Source organism: Rhinolophus ferrumequinum, chromosome X (assembly GCF_004115265.2).
Source record: "Rhinolophus ferrumequinum isolate MPI-CBG mRhiFer1 chromosome X, mRhiFer1_v1.p, whole genome shotgun sequence".
In the NCBI taxonomy this organism is placed as follows: domain Eukaryota; kingdom Metazoa; phylum Chordata; class Mammalia; order Chiroptera; family Rhinolophidae; genus Rhinolophus; species Rhinolophus ferrumequinum.
In genome coordinates, this window is record NC_046284.1 from 120,817,474 (window position 1) to 120,830,040 (window position 12,567).

The 12,567-nt window shown below is 43.8% G+C and overlaps 1 protein-coding gene across 6 annotated transcripts in view; it reads right to left on the reverse strand.

Annotated features, from left to right (window-relative positions):
* Positions 1 to 12,567, reverse strand: part of LOC117020555 (uncharacterized) — a 308,400-nt gene that overhangs the window by 287,588 nt on the left and 8,245 nt on the right. For 5 of the 6 annotated variants that reach the window (XR_004422721.1, XR_004422722.1, XR_004422723.1 and 2 more), the window contains exon 3: positions 9,482 to 9,562. Coding sequence is in view for 1 of the 6 variants with exons in the window: in XM_033103138.1 (XP_032959029.1) it covers positions 9,482 to 9,562 (81 nt within the window). In the remaining 5 variants the exon portion in view is untranslated. Of the gene's footprint in view, positions 1 to 415; positions 1,426 to 1,615; positions 1,750 to 9,481; positions 9,563 to 12,567 lie in introns of those variants that run through there. The other variant, XR_004422720.1, reaches the window with a different exon arrangement.

Sequence of the window (12,567 nt, forward strand, 5' to 3'; positions counted from 1 at the left end):
AACTACTGTTTGAGCAACGATGACCAAAGTGTCCGCTTGTGTACATTTTTGTTGGCACGCCCAAAACATTGGAAAATGCGGTGAAATAAATTTAAGTAAGTAGGTATTAGTAAACCCTTGTTTTTATACTACTTCATGTTTATAAAGCATCTTCAAACTATCACTTACAAAGATGACGTGAGATACTGTATTTTACAAGTAAAAGAACTACACATGTAAGCGACACACCCAGGTCACACATCTGACGGAAAGTGAACTGCACACAACAGCTCGTCTCGGGAAAGCCAGCGTAGCACGTGTCCCCCAAGTCACAGACTGCTCGAATCAGACCCCTCCACAGCACTCTGGGAACCCCCTCACCCCACCCTGATGGAAGAGACGTACCTAAAACCAACCACGAGCCCTCTCATTAGAGTTTGGGCAGAAGGCACTAACTCATTTACTCTGTTGCAAACTCATAAAAGTGGGAAGCTTTTTGTTTAGCACGTAATTCAATTCCTGAAATGAAACTTATTGATGCTGATGGTTCCGCCTAGTGCTCACGAAGGAAAGTCACTTGTTTTCCATCCAAAGGTCACCCAGGGCTGAAGAAAGAGTCAGATCTGTCAAGTCTGTCTGCAGGTGGAAGTAACTTCAGAACTAGCTCCCGGCAGGGATACCCTGAGCACATGGCATGGTCTTAGGGAACAAAGAGGAACAAGATAAAGTCCAGCACCTATAGGCCAACAAACAGCGATATATGTGAATATATTCACGTAATTAAGCAGTGATGAACTAGTCAGTAAATGTCAAACAGAGGAAGAAGAAAAGGAGAAGCAGGGGGCATCTATCATATTTCTGCCTCACTTAGTCATATGCATTTCAGGCTCCCCCAGGTCTTCTCATGGCTCGGTAGCTCGTTTCTTTTTAGAGCCGTATAATATTCCCTTGTATGGATGGACCACAGTGTGCTTATCCATCACCTACTGAAGGACATCTAGTTGCTTCTGAGTGTTACCAATTGTGAATAAAGCTGCTACAAACATCCGTGTGCAGGTTTTTGCGTGGACGTAAGCTTTCAGCTCCTTTGGGTAAATACCAGGGAGCAGGACTGCTGGATTGTATGGTGAGAATGTGTTTTGTGAGAAGCCACCCAACTGTCCTGCAAAGTGGCTGCACCGCTGGCATCCCCACCAGCAATGAACGAGTTCCTGTGGCTCCACGTCCCCGCCAGCATTTGGGGTCAAGTGTCCTGGATTCCCACAATAATGAGACACCATTATTGTTTTCCTTTGCATTTCCGTCACGACATGTGAAGAGCAGCAGGTTGTCACGTGCTTGTTTACCATCTGGACTCTACTCGTTTTAACCGTTGGAGATGCCGTGCAGAGTAACCGAAATACCCGGAAAGATCTGAAAGGTCTGAAAGATGTGTTTCATATCCATCTGAAAGATAGACACGAAAGATGTGTTTACAGTCCCCAAATTTGGCTTTCCTCATAGCGCTGAGTTTAATGGCCTCTGACAGGAGGTGGACCTTCTGTCCCGAGAAGACCAGCAATAAAATTAGACATCACGTCAGGCAGGACCTGCCACCCCTTGCAGGGAGTGTGGGCAGAAAGGAGGTCTCACGCACCTGATCTGAAGAGGCTCTGATGGTTCCTTGACAGTTTGGACAGGACAAACCAAGAGCCCTAGTGACTCGCCAAATACTGCAACCGATTTTATTAACCTCTATCTGGAATCGTGAACTTCGCAGAGCTTAATGGCCTGTGAAATAAAAAAGGACATTCACAAACATTGAGAAACCAGCTTTCAAGGGATGGGAACCTGCACCTCCACTAGAATCTTATAAAAAGGTTGAAAAAACAAATGAACACCTGGGTTTTGCACTCATGGTAGACTCCACACCGAGCCGTTCTAAAAGTCGGTTCTAGTAGGCTCTCCCCTGCCGCAAGGCAAAAACTATTAATGTCGCCAGAGTCAGTTCTGAAAGGAACGCTTCTCGAAATTAATTTAATACACTGTTTTCTTCATCATTCTGAAGTCTGGACTATATCATATCATAGCTATGGGACAGCATAAATTCTATGGAAAAAAGTTTCATTCCTGGGAAGTGGAACTCAAATGCTTGTGCAAAAGCCAAAATGTATGACTTCTTTTTTTTAAAAATCATCTCCAAAATCTCTGTTTGGAAAATTACAACTGGACAACGGCAGAGCCACCTACTTCTAAAATGCATCATTTTTTGAGAGTACAAAAAATAGAAAGACTGAAGTCTAGAAATAATGGAACCCACAATATTCCGGGGGAATGGATTATGAAAACAGAAAGACAATCACTTTTATTCAAGCCATGTGAAATGGTTATGCTACTGGTGAGCTGTGAAGTGGGTCGTTTGCAAAATGATCTGTAAAGATGCAGAGGAGTAGATGTCGACTCTTCTTCCTCAGACAGAAAGGCAAAGAAAAGATCTCCAAAGAAAGTCAGCCCTGCCACCTTCCCCAGGGCTAATTTCAGGGAAATTTTTCTTTCAAATCTGGGTTTTAGACAGCAACACAGTTTCAAATCCCTCCTAGTTAAAAACAAAAAACAAATGAAAAAACCAAAAAAAAAAAAAAAAAACCTAAAAACCAAAACAAAAAAAAAAACACGTCAGGACTGGGGAGGGGTCCGACAAGGCTCCCAGCAGCCCAAGGCTGTGCAGTACTTCTCGCATCGCCATGTTGTGGCTTGAGACGCCAAAGACTTTCATTCATCTTGCAAACAGATGATGGCACAGGGCAAAACACTTCTGTGACGTGCCGCCGATCACAAGATCCAAAGGATTGATTCCTCCTTGGAGAACAATCCCCAAAGTGGCGTGTACACATCACGAATTGTCAAGGTGTAGTACCTGCCTGGTTGTGAAACTTCTCTGGTCCCAGGGTAACTGCTCCCCTCCATCAACCTGTGAGTTACGTAGCTACAGCGATGGCCTCCAGCCATGGCATCGCTTTTGATCAGTAGGCGAAGCCGGAGCCTCAGGGCAGCAGGGCTTTTATGACAGGGAACCAGTGAGCTCAGCCCGAGGCTTTTCAGAGCCCTTTGAACACACCCAGGGAAACCGGGAACTGCTTGTATTAGAGAAAGCACCTTCACGGTCAGGAGTCCAAGTCCATTTCCTGCTCCTTCGCTTGGCCTCCTAGGTGATAGATACAGTGGCCCAGAATGGATACTTTTCTGTAAGAAAAACTTTGGACGTCGGATGGACTCAGGAAGGCTCAGCGTCTCTTACAGGAGAGGACAACTGAACTGTCTCTTTGGAAAGGAGGCTGTCACAGATGAGACATGCTAAGCAGGCGACGTGATTTTCACTGAGATAATGAGCCAGAATTTTCTAGGATTTCTTGAAATCTTTGCATTTAGGTCATCTTTGATCAACTTCATTAATACATTATTCCAGAAAATGTATCCACGAAGCTCTGGCCATTTCCTTGTCGAAAGACAGTCCACACCGAATTAAGTCAACATGAACTTGGGGGACCTCGACTATTTCAGCATCTGCAGTAATCATCAAAACACGTGGATCAGTTGTAGCAAAACCAGATTTTGACAAGCTCTCCCTACCTCCCTCATGCTTCCAGGCACGTACAGTGAGGAGCAGATTCTCTCCAAACACGGAGTGACTTCAAGGGCCTCATGTATAGGAAATGTCTGGTTTCCATGACGTTTCATTTTACGTTTTCTTTTCAGCCTAAGTATCACAGCTCACTGACCACGGGTCCTCTCCAAGGACATAGTTCCTGATTGGCTACTCCAGCTCCTCTTCCGTTCATGGTCAGTTAACTAATTCATTCAAGGTTTTGCATATATCCAGTATGCATTAATTTCTTTGCTGAGTGCTGGGGATGAAATATAAGCAGGACTTGTTTCCTGTTCTCCAGTTTACGACTAGAGAAAGACTTGCAAATAAAGGTGCAATGTGCTATGAATCCAGATAAGGGATGTGCCTGGTGTACTAAGAATACAGAGGACGGACACCCAGCATGTCTTGGGAGAATCAGGAAAAACACCTGGAATGGCATGAAATGTCTCCTTTAATTACCCCCTTCCTGAAACAATGTCTGGAAATCTGCTGACCTTTCTTTTTTAAACAAGGTAACTATCTGAGTATCCATTTCTTGGACTCTGAATCCTAAGAAAGGGAGTCATCCTTTCCTTTGCTGAATAACAGGAGCCCGCCGTTTGCTGAGGGGACCTGGTGCACGGCCCTAACACATTTCCAACATCAATAGTGTGATCACGGGAATTCTTAAATTAAGAGGAGTGTCATTATCTTTTGCCAAGGGCTTTTTTTGAGACGTGCGAAAGAAGGACTCTCCTATACATCAAAATCGATGTCTGACTTTTACCCCCGGTCCTCCACGGACGAAGGTGTGACTACCCCTGTCTCCTACAGGGTCCTGCACCGGATCTCCAGCGTAGCATAAACCCCTGAATTCCAAGCACAGGTAAGGTCATCAATGCTGGTGGACATGACTTTCTACTGTCCTTGGTCTCACTCTGGATAGACTGCAATGAAAATGGTGTTTTGCTAATGGTGTTTCTACACTTCTGACTGGGTCAGCTGGAACACTATGCCCAATGATGAGGAGAAATCCTTACCACTGAACCTGTCAATACGTCCACATCTGTGCTTCAGTAGGTGCATGAGGTGTGATCACAAAATAGGGTGAATATTTAAAAGAAAAATAATTATTACAGTAAAAGACACGTTGCCATGAATCCCCCTCAAAATACGCCCCCTCGCTTTGTACACACTTATCCCATCGTTCTTGCCACTTTCTGAAGCAGTTCTGGAAGTCCTCTTTCCTGAGTGTCTTTAGTTGCACTGTCGTGGCTACCTCGATGTCCTGAATCATTTTGACTTTGGGGAAGAGCCAGAAGTCACACGGTACCACATCCAGGGAATAAGGTGGATGAGGACACATCGTAATGTTTTATTTGACAGACATTGCCGTATGCCGGAAGTGATATGTGACACAGAGCATTGTCACGATGGAGGATGAAGTAAAGACACTCACAAAAGAGGACTTCCAGAACGGCTTCACAAAATGGCAAGAATAATGGGGTAAATGTGTTCGAAGCAAGGGCAGGGGGTGTTTTGAGGGGGATTACTGGCAACGTGTCTTTCACTGTAACACACTTTTTTTTAATTTAAACATTCACCGTATTGTTTGACCACACCTCGTACTTCATACAGATGTCTCATGCACCCTGTAAAAGCCAGACTACAGTGGAAAAGTATCTTAGTTATTCTGGGGCACGTGTTCATGGGTTATACAGACCTTAATGCCAAAATCAAATGTGACATTGGCCGAGAAAGACTCAACCAGGAAGATTGCTTCACCGCCTCTCGGACAAACTATAGGTCAGGTCTCTCAGTCAATGTCAGGTCTCTCAGTCAGGATTCCATAAATGTTGTCCTGAGGCTTGCCGTATCCTGCAGGGTCCAGTGAACCACACATGGTGTTCAGAAAACTCGCTGAGACAGTTGAGAAGGCTGTTGATTTATTTCCTAATTTTAATGTCCTAAATAATAGCTGACACCATTCACATCACGAGAAGGTACTTTCAGCCATTAAAAGCAGTGAATAAGTGTCCTCGACACTAACAAATGAGGTGGGTGACAGACCTCAGTGCTGCAAAACTTATTTGGGTTACAGGCAGACACAGCATATTTCTATGTTAAAGAGTTGTTATTTGCATAGGAAACTTGAGAAATTCTCTCAGCTTAAGAGCCTCAGGCTTACCCTCCTGGCGTTCCAGATTCCAAAGCCTCCCTGAAAGCCCAGGGCACACGCTACGTTCCATTCCTTTTAGAAGGAAAAGAGGCTCCCAGAGCTTCACTGCACGGTCAGCAGAGGACTATACAATTTCTTATCCAACCCACGACACAGAGTGAAAGGGAAGGGCTCATCAGATGGCACAGTGGGTGCCAGGTTCCAACCAGAAAGGTCCTAGGTAAACATATGGTACCCCAGTTACCGGAAAGAAGCTTCCTGGTTCAATTCAGTCATTCTGCCCTGACTACACGCTGGGAGCGTGCACACACACACACACACACACACACACAAAGCGTATAATACGTCTGTATGCACATACACACATTCACCTGTACAAATACACGTGTTTACACTTCAACATATATTTAGGCACCTAAGCCCTACTCCAGACAATTCAAATCCATTTCTGCAAAAGGAGATATACAACTGGATCAACACTTGGCACATATAAACCACAGAATATCACTTGGTCATAAAAAGGAATGAAATCTTGCCATCCGCAATGACATGGGTGGACCTAGAGGGTATTACGCTAAGTAAGGTATGTCAGGCAGAGAAAGACAAATACCATATGATCTCACTTACATGTGGAATCTAAAGAATAGAATAAACGAACAAACAAAACAGAAATCGACTCCTAGATACAGAGAACAAACTGATAGTCGCCAGATGGGAGAGGCTGTGGGGAGAAGGGGAAGGGATTAGGGAGCACACATTGGCAGTTACAAAACAGTCACGGGGATGTCAAGTCCAGCACAGGGAACACAGTCAATAATATGGTAATAAGTGTGTATCGTGCCAGGTGGGGACTAATTGAGGGGACCACGGCATAAATCATACAAATGCCTAACCACTGGCCTGCACACCTGCAACTAGTGTAAAATAATATGGAATGTCAACTGGAACTGAAAACAATTAAAATTAAGCTTAAAATTATACAATAATGTTTCAAAGCTTCCCCAAGCGAGATAAACACGCAGCTGGGTTGAGAACCACCGAACTGGATAATCCCCAAAGGCTTTTCCAGCTCTCACATTCTGGGACTCAAATTCCTGACAATGAATGTCCGGCACGTGCTATTGTCACAGGTTGATAACTGCACCCGAGTCTCATTTCTAGAACACAAAATGTTTAATACCGGTAAGGTCATAACCAACATTTACCTATTTACGTATGAAATTCACAAAACACTCTCTCAACATCATCTTTTTTTTTTTTTTTTCAGTCTCCCATTAAAAGTCAGGCTGGTTATTGTGACCATTGACTTTCTATAGATGAGGAAATTGAGGCTTAAAACACTAAACACATATCGTGTTTCCCTGAAAATAAGACGTATCTGGACTATCAGCTCTAATGCGTCTTTTGGAGCAAAAAATTAATATAAGACCCAGTCTCATTTTACGATAATATAAGACCGGGTATTATCTAACATAATATAAGACCGGGTCTTATATTAATTTTTGCTCCAAAAGATGCATTAGAGCTGATGGTCCAGCTGGGTCTTATTTTCGGGCAAACACGGTAGTTGTAAATTACACTATACAAGGAGCATATGGAATAATTGAGCCCACATCCAGACTCTAAGTGGACGTCCTACTACTACGTAGGTGTGAATTCTATCACTTATTAGCTCGATACACTGGGACGAGGTATTTCACTTCTCTATGTGTTATCTCTAAAATTAGAATACTATAGGTACTTGCTTTGTAACGTTGTAAGTATTGCCTGAGATTTTCCACGGCGGACCTGAGCACTATGCCGAATAAACACTAATTATTAGCAGAGGCACTATTATTGTTAGTTACCCCTTCTTCTCCTCTGGCCCTTCCTTTTACTACTATGATTCACCACTACTACCACTACCACTAGAACTAGTAATAATTATTGCTGGAGGCAGAGTAAGCAGCCCTTCCACTAGAGCAGCTTAAACACAACACAACCCTTTGAGCTCATCTTCACACGCTTCCCGCACACGCTCCCAGGAAATCACACGGAGACATGACTCATGTTCACAGAAGACACTTCCGGAATCACAGAGCCCAGAAGAGTGCCCACAGTGAGCCCGGGTGACCCATGGCCCACGCAGGAAACAATCCCACTCCACCTGGACGCTAGGCTGGATTTTGCAGACCACCCAGGGGCCCAGTAGCCAACCGGCCTGGGAGGCAGAGTTGGATGGTCAGCCCCAAGGAGCACGGCTAGCAGGCAGCACGCACGTGCAGCACTCGGGGCTTCTGCCACGTGAAATCAAGGCCGCACCCTTGGTGGGGAAGCCACCGGCCAGTGGTGGCGATGGCCACGGGACAGCAGCAGGGTCCAGCCATTTCCGCCCAGGCCTTCCCACTCCCCTGACCTCCGCGGGGACGCCTGACCCTTCCCCGGAGGTTCTTCCCGCCCCGTTTTCCTCCAGGCCCCTCTCCTTTCACAGCTCTCAGACCCTGTGGGATGAAGACTTCCCCGTCTGAATGAACAGCCCAAAGCACCCCCACATTTCAAACAGCCCTGACGCGTGCAGTGGGGTTGTATGCTACACAACTGAGACACAATGAGAAAGAGAAATCCTGAGGAAACATGTTGTGTCCAGATACTATCACAGGATGATGTTCTAAGCATTTATTTATTTGGAAAGTTCTATGGCGTTATATGACTGACCAGTCTGTCTTCGTAACGGGGTACATACAACTTGAGGATTAAAGGAAAAGCCATGCCATCTTTGTTTTGCAAATTACAGTGGTGATGCCACATTAGCTCAAAGATATGAATATTTTAATAATGCCAGATCTATAAATTGCAAGAAAAATGAATTAGCATTCTAAAATGTATTCAGTTCCAAGGAACTGAATTTCTTGGGGAAATCTTTTTCATCTAAGCAGAGAAAAGGTCTTCTAAATTATTGAATTCCCCTTTTAGCCATTTCATTTCATTCTCACTTTAATAATTCATATTTCGCAATATATTTAAAAACAACAATAACCGAGAGCTTCATGCAAATGGTAAACTATTTTAAAATATTAGTTTGAGCTAGTAATCTAGATGTTTTGGATATTTATGTTTTTGTGCATAAAGATAGTAGCAATAGTTACCATGTGACAAACAGTATTGTATGTTTTTTATATATATTAACGCATTTGACCTCAGAAACATTTTAAATTTTAAATCTAATCATTATCATCTTGTATAGATGAACACGCATTTTATAATTATTTTGATTCGGTAAACTAAATTTTTTTTTTTTAATATGTTTATGATTCAGGACGGTAACAATCCGATAGGTACACAGTTCTAAGTATGTGACATATAGTATTCCATGCTGCTTACGCATGCTCCTAACTCCCTGGGCCACACACACATGCCATAATTTAGGCGTAGTCATTACCCACAAAGTATAAATGAAGGAATTGAGGAACAGAAAGGCTAAGTAACCTTCCCAAGGTCACAAAGCTAGAAGTCGTAGAGCCTGGATTTGAGCCAGACCGTCTGCATGAATCAGGAAAAATAAATGTTGACTTACCTCCAGTCTCATCCATTAAACTTCCAGTCTGTGAGTACATGTCAGCATATGATGTATCAATACACATTCAAAGCGAGGAATTTGAAATCGAACTGATTTGATTTAAACAGATGCATCTGAATTTTAAAATCCAACCACACGTGACCCTTCTCGAAGTACTCACCCTGAATATTCAGGGCACGTTCCACATGCTTGGCAGCCCACTCTCTCCTGTTCAAGTGAGTCTCGCGTGGCCGAAGCGCTCCTGGAAGCGACAGGACGAATTAGCAAAGCTACACAAGAAAATCAGGCTCAGACTCAGACCTATCTGCTTTCAGACCCGAAGTGGGATTTTCCCGTTGTGCAGCAATCATTTCGTCAGACCTCTTGTCGTCAGTTAACAAGCATTTATTGAACACCTAGGTATGTCATTCCCTCTGCTAAACCTTGAGGCTTTGAACGTTAAGTATGACTGTAATACTTCCTGAACTAGCAGGTACCCACTGGCGGTCATGTGGTACCCACATGACTGTAGCCTAGAGAAAAAGAATCCAATTTACATCAAGTGTTTATCATCTGCCGCTCTGTGGGATGCTCAATACTCTAAACCTAGGAAGACAATTCCGAAAGCGCTGGCTCCTTTTCCTGTGCCTGCGATGCCGCCCGGATTAAGACACTTCCCAAACCCTTCCCCCACGCCCTGGAATGCCGTTCAGCTTAGAAGGCATGTTGTTCTCACCGGGACCTGACCCAGGGCTTGGGTTGGTTAGGATCCCATATGACCCAGGGCCACCTTCCATTTCAGGATTTCGGGCTTCCACTGCCGGCTTGCAATGGCCGGGTATCATCTTTCTCCCTCAAGAGACTGCAGCCTACCTGTCCTGTTCATTTCCCACCCATAGGGCCTGTGAATCACCAGCACACAGGGGTCGTGGCTCTGATGCTGCTGAAGGAGCACACTCAGGAAATGCGTTCACAGATTACGGGGACAATTCATAAGCTCTGAACCTGACTAAGGTGAGGAAAACACACACTTGAAAGTACGAGCTGTGACAGGTGCGCTAAAAGTCTATCCTATCGCGTGTAGGCATCCCGGCTCTTCACGCCTTTCATACTTCTAGCATTGAGGCCCACGACAAGTCGTAATGTATATACGTTTAGTAAGACATATTCAACAGGGTGGTCGTTCCAACTGGTAGGAAGACATCATGTGGGTGCTGAAAAAGCCTACTAAATAATCAAGTACCAGTATCTAATACAATCTTTGTTCACAAGTGGGAATTATTACGTGCTAACATGATATTCACGAGTACGGGTTATCGATAGGATATCAAAAAGGAATCTTCCATACATGTAACAATACTACGTCACGGACTATATAATCAGTTACGTTATTGGCTGTTAGGCGTTTAGATTATCTCATGCTGTATTCATGGCTTTTATATAATGCTTTCCATTAAAAGTCGACAGAAATCTCTAGAAAGTAAATTACACCTGCTTACCTGTACGTGTGTGATATACTATTCGTTGGTGCAAAAGTAACTGTGGTTTAAAAGGTTAAAATTGCAAAAACTGCAATTACTTTTGTACCAATGTAATATGTCATACATATTGATTTTACCTGAGCAGTCAGTATTTTATTTCTCTAAATTTGTGTTTGTAATCTCTATGATGAATATCTATTTATTTGAAAATAAGGAAAGTATTTAGTTCCTTACAAAACTAAATTCTAAGGGGAATAGAAAGAACCTGTACTTCTTTTTGAAACAGTTAATGGTCCTTGAGTGTGTGTGTGTGTCCAGTTTTAAAGCTTATTTTCATGTTCTAGAGGTTATACTACCAATACCCCTAACTACAAGAGCTAACCAGCACATAATTATACTGTTAATACAGTACTATGCTTCTTTAAATTTAACTTTCTTCACTAAAAAAAAAATAGAAAAAGAGTCCATAAAGTGGACTTAATAAAGCGAAGGCTATATGGCATCTCAGTGAACATTTTGAATGGAAATAAACATTAAAAACAGTCTAAACAAGTAACTGTACTCAATAATCACTGGACTTTTATGAAGACAAAATCCAGTTCACCTAGCTTCGAAACCAAAACGTACAGAGTAAAGGTACAGGGGGCAAGAGACAAAAAGGGAAAAAAATGATCACCATTACCCTCAGTCATTTTCTTTTACCGTCTATACATTTAATTTTATATCGAGATTTCAGTCACCACTCAAGCAAGCAACACAAAGCTGCTGTGCCAGACAGCACGTGGAGGCCACATGCACGCAGATGGTAAAAATTTGATCTGAAAACTTCCTGACTTCTCCCTGGGGGTCATTTGGGGAGTGGTAAAAGGCTGGTAGAAAGAGAACTGACCCTGGGTGATGAACACACCATGTGATAAATATATAGGTGATGTTACAGAATTGTACACCTGAAACCTATGTAACTTTACTAACCATCGTCACCCCAAGAAACTTTAATAAAAAAAAGAAAAATGCTGGTCGAGTCCGCTGGTGTCTAAGATGGCTAAGGCCACGTGTAACGGAGCCGTCCTGGGAACCGGCCACCCCCAGCATTTACGACCGTCTGTGATTTGCCATGTTACATTGTCCTCAGCCAGCAGGGGGCAGACTGCAAACAGTTATAGAAAACAGTAAACGTCTTGCAGACCGGAGGAAACCTTGGGCAAGTCTGCTTCATCCCGCAGGGATTTTTGTGGGACTATGCACGTCATTTGGGAGGATATACGACCACTCTTCTGAAAGTCACTCATTCACCGAAGGCAAACATTTCTGAGACTCTGCTGTGCTTAACTGTTACCATCCTTTTAATGGGGCTCCTTGGACAAAATCAAGCCTCAGAAGTTTCTCAACCCCAAGAGTGCAGCCAACGAATAACCCCGGGAAACGGGAACTATAATATACGACTGCGCAAACAGTCTGTCAACAGAGCAGCGACAAGAACCAGCCCGTTTATTATTTTCCAGCAAACAGGGTTCAGAGCTCCGTTTTGAGCTCTGACGAACCTGGTTTCCTTCCTGGCTTTGCTCCCTTGTTGTCCAGCTCCTCGGGGGAAAGAAACTACGGGCTCCATAAGGGCACCCCGAGTGGTATTCGTTATTCTTGCTCCTCACGCGCAGGACATTTCATCAAGCACCGAGGGTGCAGTAGAGAACGTGAGCAGTGTTTGCCCAGCCTGTGGCGCCCTGGCCGTGCAGCGGTGCTCGGGCCATGAGATTCCGCCAGGCTGGGGGAGGAGTGTTTTCCTGGT